At 49.4% G+C, this 20,735-nt stretch overlaps 1 protein-coding gene across 3 annotated transcripts; it reads right to left on the bottom strand.

Moving 5' to 3' along the window:
- Nucleotides 1–2,619: 2,619 nt before the first annotated feature.
- PSRC1 (proline and serine rich coiled-coil 1) lies at nucleotides 2,620–6,202 on the bottom strand. Of its 3 annotated transcripts, none has more exons than XM_066353399.1 (8): nucleotides 6,074–6,202; nucleotides 5,693–5,751; nucleotides 5,544–5,601; nucleotides 4,701–5,142; nucleotides 4,284–4,385; nucleotides 3,931–4,179; nucleotides 3,513–3,600; nucleotides 2,620–3,313 (listed from the first exon to the last, which is right to left on the bottom strand). In XM_066353399.1, the coding sequence occupies exons 2-8, from the start codon at nucleotides 5,709–5,711 to the stop codon at nucleotides 3,204–3,206; spliced, it is 1,068 nt and encodes a 355-aa protein (XP_066209496.1). In that variant the 5' UTR covers nucleotides 5,712–5,751; nucleotides 6,074–6,202; the 3' UTR covers nucleotides 2,620–3,203. The 3 variants fall into 3 exon arrangements, with proteins under 3 accessions (XP_066209496.1, XP_066209497.1, XP_066209498.1); XM_066353400.1 differs by having other exon boundaries at nucleotides 2,621–3,313; nucleotides 4,268–4,385; XM_066353401.1 differs by lacking the exon at nucleotides 2,620–3,313 and having other exon boundaries at nucleotides 3,509–3,600; nucleotides 4,268–4,385.
- Nucleotides 6,203–20,735: the final 14,533 nt, after the last annotated feature.

Below are 20,735 nucleotides of genomic sequence, written 5' to 3'. Positions count from 1 at the left end.
TGCAACATTACTTCTGTTTCCAGGTTTTGTGTTCTTCAAAGGCCTCTTCAACAAACTAGGTAGGGAGTTAACATGGGGGCAACTGAGGTAGCGATTAAGAACACAAACCCAGGAACTGGACTGAGTGACTGCATCTCTCTGGGCCTTAGTTTCTCTGCCTGCAAAATGATAACAGCATCCGCCTAATTAAGCTTTTATGAGAATTAGATGAGTTAACACAGTTCACAGTGCATAGCAAGTAAGAGGCCAATAAATGCCAGCTTCCCTTGTCGCTACTGGGTGGGGGCAGGGGTGGATGCAGGACGAGAAAAATGTCGGCCGAAGGGAAGGAAGTCAACAGGTAGCTGAACAAGGACTGCTGTGGCAGACAGGCCTTCCTAGCCGGCACTGCCTACTGCTTGTTGCTTAAGCAAGTTTCAAACGGGTGGGGGTGGAGATGGGTACAAAACTCAGGACCAAGAGGGTCAAAGAAACATGCCTCGTCCTCCCCGGCCACCAGGTGGCAACAGTACATAGGTCTGCTGCTCCTTTTTTTTTTTTTTTTTTTCTTTTCTTTTCTGAAGCTGGAAATGGGGAGACAGGCAGACTCCTGCATGCGCCCGACCGGGTTCCACCCGGCACGCCCACCAGGGGGCGATGCTCTGCCCCTCTGGGGCATCGCTCTGTCGAGACCAGAGCCACTCTAGCGCCTGGGGCAGAGGCCAAGGAGCCATCCCCAGCGCCCGGGCCATCTTTGCTCCAATGGAACCTCGGCTGCGGGAGGGGAAGAGAGAGACAGAGAGGAAGGAGAGGGGGAGGGGTGGAGAAGCAGATGGGCGCTTCTCCTGTGTGCCCTGGCCGGGAATCGAACCCGGGACTTCTGCTCGCCAGGCCGACGCTCTACCACTGAGCCAACCGGCCAGGGCCTCTGCTGCTCCTTTAGCTTCTAAGGACCCACCAGGGCCTGGCCCACACCCAGACCACACCTGCCATCTGCTGGCCACACCTAAGTACCTAGGTTTGCCAACCTTCCAGTGCTTGTCGAGTGGGCACCCACCAACAGGCTGGCTCACTTGACTCCAGTGCAGGACGCAGCTGGGAGACAAACCTGAGATGTTCGAGCCTCTGCCAAATTTCACACAAATCCTCAGTGTGTCTGCACGCCTCCTCCCCCACCCCAATTCCTGGAGTCCCAGGGCTGCAAGAGTTGCTGCGAGAGGCTCAGAGAAAGGGGAATGTCTAGGCAGCTGTCCCTGTGATCTAGGTGAATGTGTGAAGATCAGCCATGAAAAAAGAAAGCAGTGGCCTGACCAGGCGGTGGCGCAGTGGATAGAGTGTCAGACTGGGATGTGGAGGACCCAGGTTCGAGACCCCGAGGTCGCCAGCTTGAGTGCGGGCTCATCTGGGTTGAGCAAAAGCCCACCAGCTTGAGTGCAAGGTCGCTGGCTCGAGCAAGGGGTCACTCGGTCTGCTGTGGTCCCCGGGTGGGCAAGGCACATATGAGAAAGCAATCAATGAACAACTAAGGAACCGCAACGAAGAATTGATGTTTCTCATCTCTCCCTTCCTGTCTGTCTGACCCTATCTGTCCCTCTCTCTGACTCTCTGTCCCTGCCACAAAAAAAAAAAAAAAAAAAAAAAAGAAAAGAAAGCAGTGGAGGGCCCCTGGCCTGGGAACAGAGGAGGAAGGGCATTTCGGTACCAAAGCAGTGTGCTTAAGGGCATATAAACCTGGGGAGGGGGCACCTGCTGGCAGCCACACCCTTTGCCCAGCTGCCTACTGGCTTCCTTAAGTCAGGGCCTGGCCTTCAAGGAGAGACAGTCTCTCAAAACTGACAAGGAATTGAGTTGGTTCTGGTTGCAAAGGTAAAGGCTGTGAGAAGAGGGAGACCCTTAGTTAAATCTGCTGTAAGAGCCTGACCTGTGGTGGCGCAGCGGATAAAGCATCGACCTGGAAATGCTGAGGTCGCTGGTTTGAAACCCTGGGCTTGCCTGGTCAAGGCACATATGGGAGTTGATGCTTCCTGCTCCTCCCCCCTTCTCTCTCCCTCTCTCTCTCCTTTCTAAAATGAATAAATAAAAATAAATTAAAAAAAAAAAAAAGGGAAAAACTGCCCTCACTAGTTTAAAATAAAAAATAAAAAATCTGTTGTAAATCTTGCCCTCATAATTTTTTCAGCAAATGAATGCAATTCTCTGCCACATACAAAGCACCACACTGGGCACTGCAGGGGATTCTACATCCTGGTGCCAGCCCTCAAGACCAGCAGAGATGAGGACAACAATTCTAATAAAGTAAGGTAGATCGTGAGGTGTCCCGGTATCTTCTGCCTGCAGCCATCAGGGAGGGTGAATCCCAGGGTACCCACTGAAGGGCCCTCTCAGCCCATAAGGACAGCAGACAAGGCTCAGGAGTTCCTAAGAGGCTCCATTTCTTACATGTAAGGACAATCAACTTTAGGATATAAATAATTTACCAAGACCCTGGCTTAAGAGCCTCACATTTCGTGAATTAAACTACACTTAACTTGATCTGGACCTTTTAATAACATACACACCCTGGAAAAAGGGTGTGTATTATCCCTGTTTCCATCCATCTAATGCCAACAAGGGGGCAGTCACAGTCCGGTCAGCTAGAATCTAAGGCCCTAGGGCCTATTCAGGCTCCTCTGCCTGGAAGCCCATCCTGGCTCCGTATTTGGAATTACACAGGCATTTATTCCAAATGTATTAGAAATTAGAGAATTTCCTTTCACATACACAGCAAATATAAAAATACACTTATTTTATTTTAGAAAGATGCAGGCCAAAGGAATAAGCTTATTATAAACTGGCCTGTTAAGAGTCACAGAATTCACAGGAAACAAGTTCTGGAGGCCAAGTGTCTGCCTGTTTCTCAGAATAGGCCAGAGCCAGTGGAGGATGGGATTCTGGAGGGCTGGTCCTTAGAGAGCCACGGAGGCCATTCACCTGTAAACGTCCAGTGAACCACTGCCTTACTCCGTGGGGCTGAGCACTAGAGTGGGGGTGGGTGAGGACAACCCACTCCCCTAACATCTGTCTGCTGTTCATTTTACTGCGGGGAGGCGTCCTCTTTGCCCTGATCTTTCAGTCCAGAGAGTCTGAGTCCCCTCCAGCTCAGCCCTCATCCACCCCAGCCGACTCCCTGGAGCACCAGCCCCGTGGATCTCTTCCTACTGCCCCTGGGTCAGAATCTGCAGGAGTCAGGAACTGCCCCCAATGAGAGGACTTGGGAGGCCGAGGAGACATGAGTCCAGTAAGTGACTGTAGTGGTTTGCAACTGAATTCTCGCTTGCTGTTCTGATCTCTTTACCTACAGAGAGAAAGGAGGGACTGATTTATTGTCCTTTCGCAAGCCCATGTCATCCACCCGAGTTCCTCAGGAAGAAGCAGGACATCCCAACCACCAGGCTCCCTGCCTCTTCCCCACACGGGGTTCAGCACTGACATGCCTGACAGCTCAGAAGTCCAGATGACAGGGGACAGAGGAACAGCATCTCAACCAGCCTTACCTGGTGGGTCCTGGGACCGCAACTTTCCTGGGGGGCTGCAGGCTGCTGCGAGTGGCACCAGGAAAGTTTGGTCTCTGGGAAACAGGAACTTGATGGGAGTAAACAAAAGAAATGAGTTAGCAGGAAGTTCAAGTGACCTTCTCACAAAGGTAAATACTAGATGAAAGCAGAGTGAGTTTGGGATTAACGCCTTTCCTCTCACTCAAGGTAGAGAGCATAAGATATTTGAAAACTAAGGCTCAGACTCTTGGGCCAGGACCACAGTCTGTCCTTAACTCAGTCTCACCATTTTCAAACAGAAGTGTAATGAAGATGGAGGAAAGGTCGTTGTTACCAGATCTGGGGGGGTGTAGTCAAGCTGGGCAAGGTCAGGTATTCTTACTCCTGGCCTTCCTCACGTACGCCCACTCTTCCCTACCTCTGTGCCCTGCAGCGCCTGGTCTTGGAAGTCCTTTCCGGGTTGATATTGAATCAGAAGCCAGGGCACCTTTGCTGGGGGGTACACTCCGGCCGCTGAGTGGCACTCGGCTGGCAGGCTTGGGGATGGCCGAGGGAACAGGCAGTCGACTGGAAGGTCTAGCAGCTGCTCCCTGCGGCCGAGACAGGTGCTGAGAGCTGCTGGTTGAAGGCTGTGGGCCCAAGGCTGGTCTGACGGGGCCAGGCGGGCCTGGTGCAGAAAGCGGAGGAGTTTTAGGGTAAGCTCCACACCCCCCCCTACTCCCAGTCACCCCCAGCTCTGCTGCCCAGGTCCTCACTCGCTGCTGCTCGCACACTGGGCCCAGCTTTCCCCCAGGTCGCTGGAGGAGTTGTTCGGGCAAGAGGGGAAGACGCTGGGCTTTTGGATGCGGGGGACAAATTGCAAGTGGGCGACTCCTGAAACACAAAGAGAGAGAAAAAAGAGACTAGAATGGAAAAAGAATCTGTTCTGCTGGCTGATAAAGGGATAGAGGTGGAGAGGTGCCTAGACTCCAGTAAGGCAGGGCGGAAGTTTGCTGGTAACGTCATCATCACCGCCAATACCATGTACTGACAGCTTACTACAGACGCTACAGAGCTCTGCGCAGACACAGTGGTCAGTGCATGGCTTACGGTACCTCATTTAATTCCAACAATTCTATGAGGCAGAATTTTACGATCTCCGTTTCACCACTGAGGAAAACACTCTATGCCCAGACCCTCCAAACTCACCCTCTTCACACTGGGAGGCCTCTTTCCAGATGCTGCCCGGAGAGCCCTGACTGGCCCCTTCCTGTCGCCACTCCGGAGTCGGGGTGTCAGGCTGCTCGGAGAGGGGGTGCTCAGAGCCAGAGGGCTCACAGTGGGCAGCAGGTCTCGGACAGGGCTGTCCTTCAGCACAAAGGTCTCGCGCCGAGGGCTGGGCTTCCCCCTGCGAGGCGCCGGGCCCTCGCCCGTGCGCTCCCGCTCCTGCAGGGCACACTGCTCCAGCTGCGCCGCCAGCCTGTTGGCCTCATGGACGATCTCCTCCAGCTTCGCTGGGCTGAGGCGGCCTAGGCTGAACCTCACACCCTGGGGGGTGGGGACAGCTGTGTTCGGATCACTTCGGTGGGACAGGCCTCGTCGGAGGGGTTTCTCCGGAGTCACCAACACTGCTGTATCTTCCTCGTCACGACTGAGACAGAAGACAAACCAGGCACAGAAGAGAGGAAGTTGTGCAGAGACTGGGACACAACAGAGCGAGGGGTATGTCGGGGTGCCCTAGCACCCCGATGCCTGTGCTGGCCTCTAGATGATGAGACACCTGCTTCTTTCTAGAAGGCCTAATAGGCCCTTCGCATTTCCTGACATTGGAAATCACGCCAGGACGAAGATGGCGCAAATCCACTTAGCCTTCTTAACACCCTGCACTCTCACCCCGGCTTCTCCCTTCGCCCCGCAGTGGTGTCAGAGGGGCCCAGTGAATCCACCCTGGCTCAATTACCAGCCCAGGCCACAGAGGCCAAGAATTCGGCAGGAAGGAGGTACAGACAGAGGCATCCTTGAAGCAAAGCAAGTAGGGGAAGAGGTTGGTACCTATCAGATGGTGACAGCCCTCCAAAGTCCAAGGTCTCGTCCACTATAAACTTGACATCTGCAGGGGAGGAAAGGATGAATACCAGTTGTGAGCCCCCAACCCGGCTCTCAGTCCCAGGGTCTCAACCTTCCCTCCAGGACGCCCTTACCTTCCTGCAAATCTCCCATGTTCCAGCCAGCAGGAGGATCCAGGAGGGTCCGCTCAGACCTGAACCGAGAGAAAGCAGACCCTTCCTCAGGTCTCCATCCTGCCCACGGCCCCCAGCTAGACTCGGGGTGCAACCGGGGGCTGGGGGTGTCAGGAGTAAAGCAGGGGTCCGAGCAACAGCAGCACCTGCTAGCGTTTACTACCGTTACCTCCGGGGAAGGTGCGGAGAGCGCCCCCGCATCCCTATCCCCTCCGCGGATAGCCCTCCGCCCCTGCGAGCTGGCCTCTCCGCCCTGGGGGCGCTCTACGCGCCCTCCCTTCCTCCCGGCCACCGTTCTCCGGTTCTTCCTCTCCTCAAGCCACCTTCCCACTCCCCGCGCACCAGAGCCACGCCACACCGCCAGCCTAGCCTGAGTTTCCACTTCAGGCCGCGCCACACCTCCCGCGGAAGAACCAGCTTCTCTCCCACAACTTAGTCCCGGGAATCGGCTCCGAGGGGGGCGGGGCTCCTTTCGAATCTCTCAGGCCCCACCCACTCCGACCACATGCACACCGTGATTGGCGGACCCCTGCATCCTGCCCTTGTGGGGCGGGGCGGCGGGCAGCTGGCCGGAAGTCTGCGGGTGGGGGAGCCGCGTGGAGAGCGCGTGCACAGAAGGCTCCAGCCGGGGGCGGGACGGGAGGCGCGGGCGCGTGCAGGCGAGGCCTGCGCGGCCCAATGAATGTGGGTTTCACCCCTTGTCACCCCCTCTTCTCCACGCCCTCCTCGTCCTGCCTGGAGGATCCCGGGGCGGGGCGGTCGGCTAACGCACCGTCGCGGCCGTGGGCCCTGAAACTAACGCTCCGCCCGAGGGAGTTCGTTTCCTTGCGTTCACGCCACGGGCAAGCGTGATTTCTTCAATGGTGAACTTTTCAGTTACCGAAGCGCCTAAACACGGGTGATTTGGGTATATTGAGGTTGTCTGAGAAGTACATCTTCCACGGCTTTTAAACAAGAACGTTCAGAAGCCAAGGCAGCCAAGGTGCAGGGGAAACAAGGGGTCGGGTCGGTGGTTAGAGTGTAACCACGCGGGGCTGAAGCACAGCGCGAGGCGAACTGTTGTGAGTATTGTCATGACTGGGGATGGTGCCAGGTGGTCCTGGCTTACCGAGATGACCGCCTCCTAAGTTACCCAAGTGTCCGATCACCTCGTAAGTTATATAAATGTCTGAAATCAACTGTAGTTGAAAAATAAAATTTAAAAAAATTGAGAACGTCCAAGAATTTCTGAGTTTGAGCCCAACTGTCGACAATTACAAAGAAGCAAAATCTCAACCGGATGAGAAAATGCTCTGGCAAATGGCAGCTTTACCGCTTATTTTACTTTTAAATTTTTATTGATTTACTTATTTATAGAGAGAGGAAAGGAGAGAGACGAACACCAGTCTATATGTGCCTTGACTGAGGATCAAACCGGCAACCTACATCAGACTCAAAGGGGAGGACAGTATGGTTAGGTAGAATTCATTGTTGATAGATTAGGGAGGCGGGAGAAGGCAAAATTGAGAAATCTCTGGGCTTGGATAAAAAGTAAAAGGAATAGGCACATACTTCTTTTACAGAGGTGAGTATAGGATAGTTAACAGTTAACAGGATAACCCTGGGGATCTGGGGGTGGTTGTGCTTTGAGGGGTTGGGAGGGAAAGGAGACTACTTTGATATTCTACAGCAGTGGTTCTCAAACTTTTTGAATGCCTGCGCATCTACAAATAATTGTAGGCGCACTATATACAAATTTCTGAGAAATATGTTATAATAATTAAGTCAAATATTAAAGAAAAAGAATATAAAGTTCAAGCGTGCTTTTACGGTAATTAAACAAAATAAATACGACAAAATTAAATTTATTTTGACATTAAAAAACATTTTTATGTTACATTTTTTGTTATGCTTTTTATTTTATTTATTTTTTATTCATTTTTAGAGAGGACAGAGACGGAGAGAGAGAAGCAGAGAGGGAGAGAGAGGAGAGAGACAGAGAGAGAGAAGGGGGGAGGAGCTGGAAGCATCAACTCCCATATGTGCCTTGACCAGGCAAGCCCAGGGTTTCGAACCAGTGACCTCAGCATTTCCAGGTCGACGCACTGCGCCACCACTGGTCAGGCTGTTATGCTTTTGAGAATTCGTAAAAAAGAGGGGTTAAAAAATAATAAAAAAAAAACCCACAAAAAAGTTATCTTTTTATATATATAGATACATTCTTAGAAAGATTTAGTAAATTCAGTAGGTCACAGTGCAAATGTGTTAAGTTTTTTCATTCTTGTGTTTATGAGAAACATGAGCCTGATGTGTCCTAGCTATTTTTTCAATGTTTGGGTGTATATTTGCAAGGCAAAAATCTCATTTCCTCATCAATACATTGAAGAATTCCTCTCTTTTTACTCTTAATTGTGTTGAGTGCAGAAAGCCCCCACCATACATACCATCTTAACTTGACACCAAACAAAGGATAGAAGAAACTTGCCTCCAGTCTTTCCGGGGAACATGGGGGGCAGTGTAAACAATCCAGCACCACAGCTTAACAGCCTTTTGCAACCTAATCAGGTAAGTGAGGTGGGGGGTTGGGCAGACTGTCAGTTTACAGCCAATTCCCCACACCTCTGTCCCCCTAAAATCCAAACTCCAAAAACCCTGTTGATTTTTTGGGTCCCCAAAAGGCACATATTTCTCTGGAATACCATAGGGTGCACCTGGAAATCTAGGGCGTACACTTTGAGAACCACTGTTCTACAGGTATGTTATCAGTATGGTATCTTGGAAAAAGGCTCAGTTAAGATGAAGATTGACCTTTGTTAGGGAAAAATACTGCCCTAGGACATGACTGTCTTCATGAACTGCGTTTAGTTAGAAAGTTTTTAATTTCAGACCATCCTGTGTGGTCACTTCAGAGTTCTGACTTTGCAAGGCCCCGTGCAGGCCTCCCCTGAGCTGGTCAGGTTTAGTATGTGGCCCCTTTGTCGTCCACAAAAGTAAAAGTGGCAGAAAAGAAATAAAGAAAGCAGGGGGCTTTAAAGATAGGGAGGCCCTGGCCAGTTGGCTCAGCAGTAGAGCGTCGGCTTGGCGTGCAGGAGTCCCGGGTTCGATTCCCGGCCAGGGCACACAGGGGAGGCGCCCATCTGCTTCTCCACCCCTCCCCCTCTCCTTCCTCTCTGTCTCTCTCTTCCCCTCCCGCAGCCAAGGCTCCATTGGAGCAAAGATGGCCTGGGCACTGAGGATGGCTCTGTGGTCTCTGCCTCAGGTGCTAGAATGGCTCTGGATGCAACAGAGCGATGCCCCAGAGGGGCAGAGCATCGCCCCCTGGTGGGCATGCCTGGTGGATCCCGGTCGGGCGCATGCGGGAGTCTGTCTGACTGCCTCCCCGTTTCCAGCTTTGGAAAAATGGAAAGAAAAAAATAATAATAATAAAAAAATAATAAAGATAGGGAGAATTGAGTTCAAATTCAACCCTAAATTCTTGGTTTACATGGCCCCTCAATTATCTTTAAAGGGAAGATGGTGACAGTCACAGTAATATGATTCAGAGCGTAACTATGAATATCAAGTTTTATACTGTGTGCCTTAAGGGCTGGTGAGGGGGGGTTGTAATTTACCACCTCTGAAGTCAAAGCTGTGCTTGTAAACTGCTTAAGCCTCCTTATTAGGGATTTTCTTTCTGTTGTTTCCAGGTGTTGCCTGTGAATAGACGGGGCCACCCGTCAACAGAGCTTCTTAGAAATGTTCTAAAAATGAAAAGGTCCTAAAAGTGGCCAAAGAGCTTTCTGTAAACAAAGAGGCTGAACTTCAGTCTCCAGTGTTGGTGACTGTTAACAGCCAGTATACATGGCCACCATCACAGCCACCTGGCCCATGCAGGTTCGCATTGGATTCGGACAGTCAGTAAAGAAACAACAGAGCCAAAAACTGATGGGCCATCATCTTTAATCCTAGCTTGTACCCGGTGGTAAAGTAAAAACACACACTGGGCTCCAAAACCCACTCACATTCAGTGCTCACAAAGCTACTGACTTATCCGAGTTTCCTAGAATCAAAGGTTTCTAACCTCACCAGTCTCATTCACCTCTGTTCCCCACCTCCTTCCTTCTCTCTGCACAAACTTTGCAGAAACTGGCTTCTCCTTCAACACTCTGCCATCTTGGTCTGTTCTCTGCTCTCTAATGCTAATCTCAGGAACCAAGAGAGCAAGTTCCTGGTCTGCCCTGTTTTATAGTGTAAAAATCCAAGCCTTTAATCCAATATACAAAATAGGGAAGTCTCTGATACAAAGTCCACCCCACATTAAAAAAGGTGGGAAGGCCCTGGCCGGTTGGTTCAGTGGTAGAGTGTCGGCTTCGCATGCAGAAGTCCCAGGTTTGATTCCCGGCCAGGGCACACAGGAGAAGCGCCCATCTGCTTCTCCACCCCTCCCCCTCTCCTTCCTCTCTGTCTCTCTCTTCCCCTCCAGCAGCCAAGGCTCCATTGGAGCAAAGGACGCTGGGGATGGCTCCATGGCCTCCGCCTCAGGCGCTAGAGTGGCTCTGGTTGCAACAGAGCAACACCCCAGAAGGGCAGAGCATCGCCCCCGGTGGGCATGCCGGGTGGATCCCCGTTGGGCGCATGCGGGAGTCTGTCTGACTGCCTCCCCGTTTCCAACTACAAAAAAAAAAAAAAAAAAAGGGTGGGAAAGGCTTAGTCCTAAAACCAAGCCCTAGCCTACAAGGATCCTGCCTGCCCACAGCCCACCCCCAACACACATTAATACAATCACGCCCATTCCAAGCATAAGGGCAACTAATATCATCACCTGGGAGATGGGCTTCCACGTGGGCAGCGCCATCTTTAACAAAGTGAGCGTAATATACGATATATTTTATCTGCCTAACAGTGACCATTACTGGGGCCATTTATAGGCTTTTTTGGTTTACTTCCTGGTTTTCAGCTGTGCAGTTGAGACAGTGAGGTTAGCAGGAGTGAGATGTTGCTGTAATGCCCCAGGGAGCAAAGGAGCTTTGGAATTTAGTGGCCTGACCAAAGGTGGGGAGGCCCAGAACCTGCAAGCTTGAGTGAGGAAGCCCTGAGGGAGGAGGATTTTTTCCTAGGCTTGCTGGAGAACACACAGCATTATTGCTTGAAGGACGCAGGTTGTGTTGAGGAAGGAGGGGCAGGCTCCCCCCTTCCCTGAGGAGGAAGAAACAAGAAGAATGCAAGGGGAAGGAGCCAGCAGGGGAAACTGAGTCAGCCAGTTATAGATTAACTGCTTCCTATAGTTCTCTGAAAGGGTGACCGGGGCCACTTGCTATACAGAGCAAAGAAGATAGAACTTATCTGAAAACCTCTTCCCCTTTTCTTAAAAGCCTTTAAGAGACAATGTTTACATAACTTAATTAAAAATTCCAACACTTATCCTCTGAACCCACCTAAACTCACCCTCCCATCCTGGAGTCATGAGAGTGATGTATGTACCCAGACAAAGAGATCACGAGCCTCTTGCGTGAAAACCTGTATTCTGTAAAAGGTATAGAAGATGTAGTAAAAAAAAAAAAAAAAAAAAAATCTAACTTCGGGCCTGACCAGGCGGTGGCGCAGTGGATAGAGCGTCAGACTGGGATGCTGAAGGACCCAGGTTCGAGACCCCGAGGTCGCCAGCTTGAATGTGGGTTCATCTGGTTTGAGCAAAAATTCACCAGCTTGGACCCAGGGTCGCTGGCTTGGGCAAGGGGTTACTTGGTCTGCTGAAGGCCCACGGTCAAAGCACATGTGAGAGAGCAATCAATGAGCAACTAAGGTATCACAATGCGCAACAAAAGGCTAATGATTGATGCTTCTCATCTCTCCGTCCCTGTCTATCCCTCTCTCTGACTCTGTCTCTGTAAAAAAGTAAAATAAAAATTAAAAAAAATTATCTAACTTCGGGGAGCAAGTGCTTGGTTGCCTCTTTTGGGGGGTCATGCTGCTCCACCGGCAAAATAAATCCTACTTCCTTCATCAAGTTGTCTGGGTGTTTTTGTCCTCCTTTGATTCCTGCAATAGTGTGGAGGTGGGGACACAGAGGAGATCGGAGATGTGGGAGAGAGAAGCTGTTAATTCCCTGTGCTCCTTTGTGATCAGGTACCAAAGAACTGTAAAACAGCATTAGCAACACCATTTTAAAGAGGCAAAGTCAGGCTTCTTACCCCCTTTCTGTGGAGAAAGGAAAGAGAAGAATGCAGGAGCTTCCTGGCTTACCAGGGCAGCTGGGTCAGATAAGTCATAGTTTAGCTCAGGCGTGGCCAACAGTTTTTGCCCTGGGGCCAGATTAGAAAGAAAACATTTTTCACAGGCTGGACGAAATATTAAAATTAAAAAATGTTAAATACAGCCTGGCCTGTGGTGGCGCAGTGGATAAAGTGTAGACCTGGAACTCTGAGGTCACTGGTTCAAAACCCTGCACTTGCCCGGTCAGGGCACGTATGGGAGTTGATGCTTCCTGTTCCTCCCCCCTTCTCTTTCTCTCTCTCTCTCTCTCTCCTCTCTAAAAAATGAATAAAAATAAAGATAATTTAAAAAAAAATGTTAAATACAAAAAATGATTCATTTAAAGTTAACAAAATTTTATTATGTAATTTGTTTATGAATAAATGTAAGTAATTTAGTACAACAAATTAACAAAAAAACTAATGTGACGTGTTGAGGCACTTTGCATCGCCTATTATTTTTTAATATCTGGCTCTATACTTGTAGTAGCTATTCTTAACACAGCCTCCAAATGTAAATCATTCAATCTTGATCTTGTTGTACTTTTATTTAGATTCATTAAAGAAAAAGTTTGTTCACAAATATAAGTTGAGCTGAAGATTATTAAATATTCCTTGGCAAGTTTTTTTTAAATTTCCATATTTTTCATTTTTCAATTGCTTATAAAAATTGCACAGACGAGTACAAAAGTTGTAAATCTTTATAATGGAACTTTTTAAAAAATAAAGAAGTATCGCGAATCTATTCAACCAATTATTGGAAGTTAACCCTAGGTTAGTCACACGCAGAATTCTTTTCCACGTATCACTATCTTCTTAAATATCTCGATTTCCAATAATCAAAGACACGTCTGCTTCTGAGTAGCTGAGATTTTAACTTTCATTGTACAATGGTTAGATATTATAGTTTATGTATAATGATTTAAAAGTACCACTTATTTCATTTCCACAGTGCGTTGTGCGGAGAATATTAAAAATTTAATCACGGGCCGCATAAATTCATTACGTGGGCCAGATCTGGCCCGCGGGCAGTATGTTGGCCATGCCTGGTTTAGCTGATTCCTAGAATTCTCTGAAAGGGTGCGTAGGGCCACTTGCCACACAGAGCAAAAAAGATAGAATTTATCTGAAAACCTTAGAAAACAATGTTTATGTACCTTAATCAAGAATTCCAGCCCTGGCCGGTTGGCTAAGTGGTGGAGCGTCGGCCTGGCGTGCAGGAGTCCCAGGTTCGATTCCCGACTAGGCCACACAGGAGAAGCACCCATTTGCTTCTCCACCCCTCCCCCTCTCCTTCCTCTCTGCCTCTCTCTCCTCCCCTCCTGCAGCCAAGGCTCCATTGGAGCAAAGTTTGCCTGGGTGCTGAGATGGCTCTGTGGCCTCTGCCTCAGGCGCTAGAATGGCTTTGATTGCGGCAGAGCGATGCCCCAAGATGGGCAGAGCATCGCCCCCTGGTGGGCATGCCGGGTGGATCCCAGTGGGGGCGCATGCGGAAGTCTGTCTGACTGCCTCCCCGTTTCCAACTTTGGAAAAATACAAAAAAAAAAAAAAAGAATTCCTATACTCGGACTCACCCCAAAGTCATGAGTGAGTATACCTTAAGACAAAGGGATCGCAAGCCCCTCCTTACCCACCCCAACTGGAATGTGATTTGGGCTATAAAATCAGCCACAGAATTGTAGGGACTCTCTACATGATTTGGGATTGTGCCCCGTGTAGCTAGCCGGCTAATTAATAAACTCCTCAAAAATTCATCTGGACTTGGTGACTCTATGTAACCCGCAGATTAAGATATAGTACTTGACACCTTGTTGGGCAGATAAAATATATTATGCTCACTTTGTTAAAGATGGTGCTGCCCACGTGGAAGCCCGTCGCCCAGGTGATGGTATTGGTTGCCCTTCTTGCTTAGGATGGGCGTGATTATATTAAGGTGTGCAGGCTGTGGGCAGGCAGGATCCTCGTAGCCTGGGGCTTGGTTTTGGGACTAAGCCTTTCCCACCCTTTTTGATGTGGGGTGGTGCACTCTCATGAGGAATCCCATTATGCCTCCGATAAGTGATTTTGTTTCAGAGACTTCCTTGTTTGTATACTGGATTAAAGGTTTTGGTTTCTACACTATAAAGTGGGGCAGACCGGGAGCTTGCTCTATCTCCGTTCCTGAGATTAGCATTAGAGGAGAGAGCAGAGAAAGGAGAGAGAGAAAGGCCACGTGGAGGAGGCCAGGAGAAGCAGCTAAGATGGTGGAGTGCTGAGTGAGAAGCCAGTTTGTGCAGAGTTTGTGCAGGGAGAAGGAAGGAGATGGGGAAGGAGAGGTGAATAAGTCTGGTGAGCTAGAAACCTTTGACTCTAGGAAACTTGGGTAAGTCAGTAGCTTTGTGAGCACTGAATGAGTGGGTTTTGGAGCCCAGTGTGTGTTTTTACTTTCCCTCTGGGTGCAAACTAGGATTAAAGATGATGGCTCATGTTGGGCAGATAAAATGTATTATGCTCACTTTGTTAAAGATAACACGAGGAGGCCATCGCCCAGGTGATATTAATGTGTGTTGGGGTGGGCTAAAGGCAGGTAGAATCCTTGTAGCCTGGGGCTTGGTTTTGGGATTAAGCCTTTTCCACCCTTTTTGATGTGGGGTGGTACAATCCAATCATGCCTCAGAGAAGTGACTTTGTATTGGAGACTTCTCTATTTTGTATATTGGATTAGGAGTTTGGATTTCTACACTATAAAATGGGGACGAAGCGGGAACTTGCTCTCTTGGTTCCTGAGGTTAGCATGAGAGAGCAGAGAAAGTAGAGCCAGCAGCAGAAGGAGGCCACGTGGAGTAGGCCAGGAGAAGCAGCTAAGATGGCGGAGTGCTGAGTGAGATGCCAGTTTGTGTAGAGTTTGTATCTGGGATAAGGAAGGAGATGGGGAACTGAGGAGAATAAGGCTGGTGAGCTAGAAACCTTTGATTCTAGGAAACTCTGATAAATCAGTAGCTTTGTGAGCACTGAATGTGATTGGGTTTTGGAGCCCAGTGTGTATTTTTACTTGCCCGCCGGGTGCAAGTTAGGATTAAAGACTATGGCCCACCAGTTTGTGGCTCCGTTGTTTCTTTACCGACTGTCCGAATCCAATGCGAACCTGCATGGGCCGGAAGGCTGCTCTGATGGTAGCCGTGGCCCCTGGCTTTACACTCACCAGTTCTTGGCTCCGTTGTTTCATTACCATCTGTCCGAATCTAATGTGAACGTGCACTGGCCAGGCGGCTGTGATGGTGGCCTCAGCTACTGGCTTTACACACCTCCTTCCCCTGGGAGGAGCCTGGGGTGGGAGGAGCCTGCCCCCCCCCCCCCCCCCCCCGCAGCGCGTTCTTCTCCACTCACCCTCAGGGAAGCAGGGAAGCGCTTCATTTCTCCTAGGGAAACTCGTCTCCAATTTTCTGTTGCCAAATTGTGATTTTGAAAGCTGCCTCAGTACCAGAAAAAAATCAGTGGAGCTACTTTCTCTCACAGATGACAACAAAGTCAGAAAATACAGGTTTTAGGCCTGACCTGTGGTCGTGCAGTGATTAAAGCGTCGACCTGGAACGCTGAGGTCGCCGGTTTGAAACCCTGGGCTTGCCTGGTCGAGGCATGTGTGGGAATTGATGCTTCCTGCTCCCCCCCCATCTCTAAAATTAATAAATTTAAAGAAATTTTAAAAAGAAAAGAAAAGAGCCTGACCAGGCGGTGGCGCAGTGGATAGAGTGTCAGACTGGGACGCAGAGGACCCAGGTTTGAAACCCCGAGGTAGCCAGCTTGAGTGCAGGCTTACCTGGTTTGAGCAAGGCTCACCAGCTTGGACCCAAGGTCACTGGCTCAAGCAAGGGGTCACTCGGTCTGCTGAAGCTGCCTCCCTGGTCAAGGCACATATGAGAAAGCAATCAATGAACAACTAAGGTGCCACAATAAAGAATTGATGCTTATCTCCCTTCCTGTCTGTCTGGCCATATTTGTCCCTCTCTCTAACTCTTTCTCTGTCTCTGTCACAAAAAAACAAAAAGAAAGAAAGAAAATACAGATTTCAGGCATAGGAACTCTTCACTTAGCATAAAACCACTAATCTGGGAAATATCTGTCCGCCTCAACTCAATCCTAAATGATACATACATATGAAAAGGTGTTTGAGATTTTGGATAAATAATAAGTAAGTGAATTAATGAAAAATTATACCCTCTTGCAGGCACATGGTAGACCTTAGTTCAGAAGGTACTCTACAGTGTTGAACGCATAAATGGAGAAGTTAAGGATACCAGTGCAGTTCTCCGTGAATGAAGGAAGAGTAACTGACTGGGGTCTTTTTCAGTGTGAGGATTTTATTCCTTTACTGTGAAGGTTAAGAATGTATGAACTTTAAGGAATGGTGTAGAGCCAGGAGCCAGGGCCAGGGCCACTATCACAGCAGCCCGACCCATGCAGGTTCGCATTGGATTCGGACAGTCGGTAAAGAAACAACAGAGCCACAAACTGGTGGGCCATAGTCTTTAATCCTAGCTTGCACCCGGCGGGCAAGTAAAAACACACTGGGCTCCAAAACCCAATCACATTCAGTGCTCAAAAAGCCACTGACTTATCCGAGTTTCCTAGAATCAAAGGTTTCTAGCTCACCAGCCTTATTCTCCTCAGTTCCCCATCTCCTTCCTTATCCCAGATACAAACTCTGCACAAACTGGCTTCTCACTCAGCACTCCGCCATCTTGGCTGCTTCTCCTGGCCTCCTCCACGTGGCCTCCTCCCGATGCTGGCTCTACTCTCTCTGCTCTCTCATGCTAACCTCAGGAACCAAGAGCGCCAGCCCTCGTGTAGTCTATCCCCATTTTATATTGTAGCTTCACAACCTCTAATCCAATATACAAAATAGGGAAGTCTCTAATACAAAGTCACTTCTGAGGCATGATTGGATTGTACCGCCCCACATCAAAACGGGTGGGAAAGGCTTAATCCCAAAACCAAGCCCCAGGCTACAAGGATTCTATCTGCCCACAGAGACACACATTAATATCACCTGGGCGACGGCCTCCTCGTGGGCAGCGTAATCTTTAACAAAGTGAGCATAATACATTTTATCTGCCCAACAAATGGCCCTTGAGTTCTTCAACAAACAGCAGAGGCATGGGACTGTGGGTGGAGGCCAGAGGTCTGGCTGGTCCTTAGGGCATCCCGGCTGGGAGTATCTCACTCCCTCCTGACCAAGGCCCCGCCTCACTGGAGAGCGTCCTCTCAGCCACCGTGTACGTGACTGGCTGGCTCTGGACTCCGCCCCACGCCCCCAACATTCTCAGCGGGGGGTTGAGCACATTAGACCCTACAAATGATGTATGTGACTATTTTCTCGGTTTTCCCATGAATGGCACATAACTAGGAAGAAGTTAATTTATGATACACAATGCATGCCTTGGGGCATTAGCACTTAATTCTCATAGAACTCCAGTTGAGAAAGGCTGGAATAGAGACTTTGCCTCAACTTAAAACAGACCTTTGGCCTGAACAGAAAAGCCCTTCACACTCTTCTCAGCCGAAACACATCTCCCCCTCAAAACCTTGCCTGATATTTACTGGATCCTCGGAATCCTTTCTTTCTTAAGCCCATGCCTGCTACATGGGGGTCACTGAGTAGAAGAGATGAGAGGAAATTGGGAAGCCTGAGTTCAAACAGATCTGGTTCAAATGCTGGGCCTGTTACTGACCAGCTGCAATTTGTGGGCTTCACTCATTTGTAAAACAAGTATTAAAAGAAACAGAGCTTGGCCCTGGCCGGTTGGCTCAGCGGTAGAGCGTCGGCTTGGCGTGCAGGGGTCCCGGGTTCGATTCCCGGCCAGGGCACATAGGAGAAGCGCCCATTTGCTTCTCCACTCCCCCTCTCCTTCCTCTCTGTCTCTCTCTTCCCCTCCCACAGCCAAGGCTCCATTGGAGCAAAGATGGCCCGGGCGCTGGGGATGGTTCCTTGGCCTCTGCCCCAGGCGCTAGAGTGGCTCTGGTCGTGGCAGATGGATGCCCCGGATGGGCAGAGCATCGCCCCTGGTGGGCAGAGCATCGCCCCTGGTGGGCGTGCCGGGTGGATCCCGGTCGGGCGCATGCGGGAGTCTGTTTGACTGTCTCTCCCCGTTTCCAGCTTCAGAAAAATAAAAAAAAATAAAAAAAATAAAAAAAGAAACAGAGCTTGCCTGACCTATGGTGGTGCAGTGGATAAAGCCTCGACCTGGAAATGCTGAGGTCGCCGGTTCGAAACCCTGGGCTTGCCTGGTCAAGGCACATATGGGAGTTGATGCTTCCAGCTCCCCCCCCTCCTCATCTCTGTCTCTCCTCTCTCTCTCTCCCTCTGTCTCTCCCTCTCCTCTCTAAAATGAATAAATTAAAAAAAAAAAAAAAAGAAACAGAGCTCTTAGTTCAATGACTGCGGCATAGAAGGCTGTTCTAGTTATATGCAGGATGGGGCAAAAGTAGTTCTACAGTTGTGAGTGCAAAACAGTTTGTTCTTGTATTATTGTTTATTAATTATTGTATTATTTTCCACGGGAACCACTGTAAACCTACGTTTGCCCCCCCCCACTACTGTGTAACAAATCACCCCAATATTCAGTGGCTTGAAACCGCAGCCATTTGTCTGCTCATGATTTTATCATTTGGGCAGGGCTCTGCAGGGAGAGTTTCTCTCTCCCCCACAAGGAGTAGACTGGGCTGAACCATGCTCCAGGGTCCCAGGCGACTACGTATGTCTAGAGTTTTGGCGCTGTCTGTCAGCGAGGCTGCCTGGTTGTCCTGTATGTGGCCTCTTATAATTGCCCTGAGATTCTTTTTTTTTTTTCTTTTTAATGTTTATTTTATTAATTTTAGAGAGGAGAGGGGGGAAAGAGAGAAAGACAGGAACATCAATCTCTTCCTGTATGTGCCCTGCCCAGGAATTGAACCAGCAACCTCTGCGTTTCAGGACAATGCCGTAGCTAACCAAGCTACTATCCAGCCAGGGCTGTCCTGAGATTCTTTGTGTGTGTGTGTGTGTGTGTGTGTGTGTGTGTGTGGCAGACACAGAGAGAGTCAGAAAGAGGGACAGATAGGGACAGACAGGCAGGAAGGGAGAGAGATGAGAAACATCAATTCTTTGTTGTGGCTCCTTAGTTGTTCATTGATTGATTTTTCATATATGCCTTGACCCGGGGGCTACAGCAAACCCCTTGCTCAAGCCATCAACTTTGGGCTCAAGCTGGGTCTCGAACCTGGGTCCTCCACATCCCAGTCCAATGCTCTATCCACTGTGCCACCGCCTGGTCAGGCCTGAGATTCATTTTTTTTTTTTTTTTTTTTTTTTACAGAGACAGAGGGATAGAAAGGGACAGACAGACAGGGACGGAGAGATGAGAAGCATCAATCATTAGTTTTCCATTGCGCATTGTGACACCTTAGTTGTTCATGGATTGTTTTCTCATATGTGCCTTGACCACGAGCCTTCAGCAGACCGAGTAACCCCTTGCTCGAGCCAGTGACCTTGGGTCCAAGCTGGTGAGCTTTCTGCTCAAACCAGATGAGCCCGTGCTCAAGCTGGCAACCTCGGGATCTCGAACCTGGGTCCTCGGCATCCCAGTCTGACACTCTATCCACTGCACCACCGCCTGGTCAGGCAGGCCTGAGATTCTTTACATGAGAGCAAACTTGCAAAAACAAGCAGAAACTACTAGATTCCTTAAGGTCTAGAACTGTTCCAGCATCAGCCCTGCTACACTCTTTTGGTCAAAGCAGGTCACATGGTCAGCCCAGATTCATAGGGAGGAGAAATAGATGCCAACTCATTCACTTCTTTTTTATTTTGAAAACGAGGGACAGTAAACATCAGTGGTTACCTGGGAATAATGAAAGGGACTAACTCCAAGAGGCACAGGGGAATGTTGATGGAAGAGCACCGAGTCCATCCTAGGATGGGAGGAATTGTTTCTGTCTTTTGCAGATTCCACTACAGAATGCCTTTGATATGTTATTTGTTTAAGAATAAAAACAGCCTGACCAGGAGGTGGCGCAGTGGATAGAGCATCGGACTGGGATGCAGAGGACCCAGATTCGAGACCCCGGGGTCGCCAACTTGAGCGCGGGCTCATCTGGTTTGAGCAAAAGCTCACCAGCTTGGACCCAAGGTCGCTGGCTCAAGCAAGGGCTTGCTCGGTCTGCTGTAACCCCACGGTCAAGGCACATGTGAGAGAGCAATCAATGAACAACTAAGGTGTCGCAACGAAGGGCTAATGGTTGATGCTTCTCATCTCTCTCCGTTCCTGTCTGTCTGTCCCTATCTATCCCTCTCTTTGTCTCTGTCAAAAATAAAAATAAAATAAAAAGAATAAAAACAAATGTAAGCAGGGACACCTTACCTTAATTCTTTCCCTGGGGCTTAATAAGAATACGCTGCAATTTCTTCAGTATCTCCAAGACTTCAAGACTTAGTGCTCTGTCTCTGATTAGCTATGGACGTGCTTATGTGTCCTGCTGTCTGCGTGTCTGTGATGGCTGTGCATCCTGTTGTTGTCCAACTTTTACTGGGAAGCCCCGGGAGGGAGAGGCAGTTATCTTGAGCATCTTTTTCAGGCCTGGCACTGTATAGAGGTGACCTGTCTAGGGACAAACGCAGCATTAGGAGCCTCTGTGACAGCGGAAGTGGGTATAGGAAGAGAAAGAGGAAGCTGAGGGTTCTGAGATTGTATTCAGTCTGGCTAAAGCATTCCAGCTTTCTAAATGATCCTCCCACGCGGAAAGGCGCAAACAGATGGACACTTAGACACTGAAGAGCCTCC

Source organism: Saccopteryx leptura, chromosome 11 (assembly GCF_036850995.1).
Source record: "Saccopteryx leptura isolate mSacLep1 chromosome 11, mSacLep1_pri_phased_curated, whole genome shotgun sequence".
Lineage (NCBI taxonomy): Eukaryota > Metazoa > Chordata > Mammalia > Chiroptera > Emballonuridae > Saccopteryx > Saccopteryx leptura.
The sequence above is the reverse complement of the archived record's forward strand: the minus strand, read 5'-3'. Positions and strand labels throughout refer to the sequence as shown.

Coding starts and splice junctions, on each gene's coding strand:
- PSRC1 (XM_066353399.1), bottom strand. Junction 4,386..4,700: donor GGCCTCCCAGTGTGAAGAGG/GTGAGTTTGGAG, acceptor TTTGTGTTTCAG/GAGTCGCCCACTTGCAATTT. Junction 3,314..3,512: donor GCGGTCCCAGGACCCACCAG/GTAAGGCTGGTT, acceptor TTCTCTCTGTAG/GTAAAGAGATCAGAACAGCA.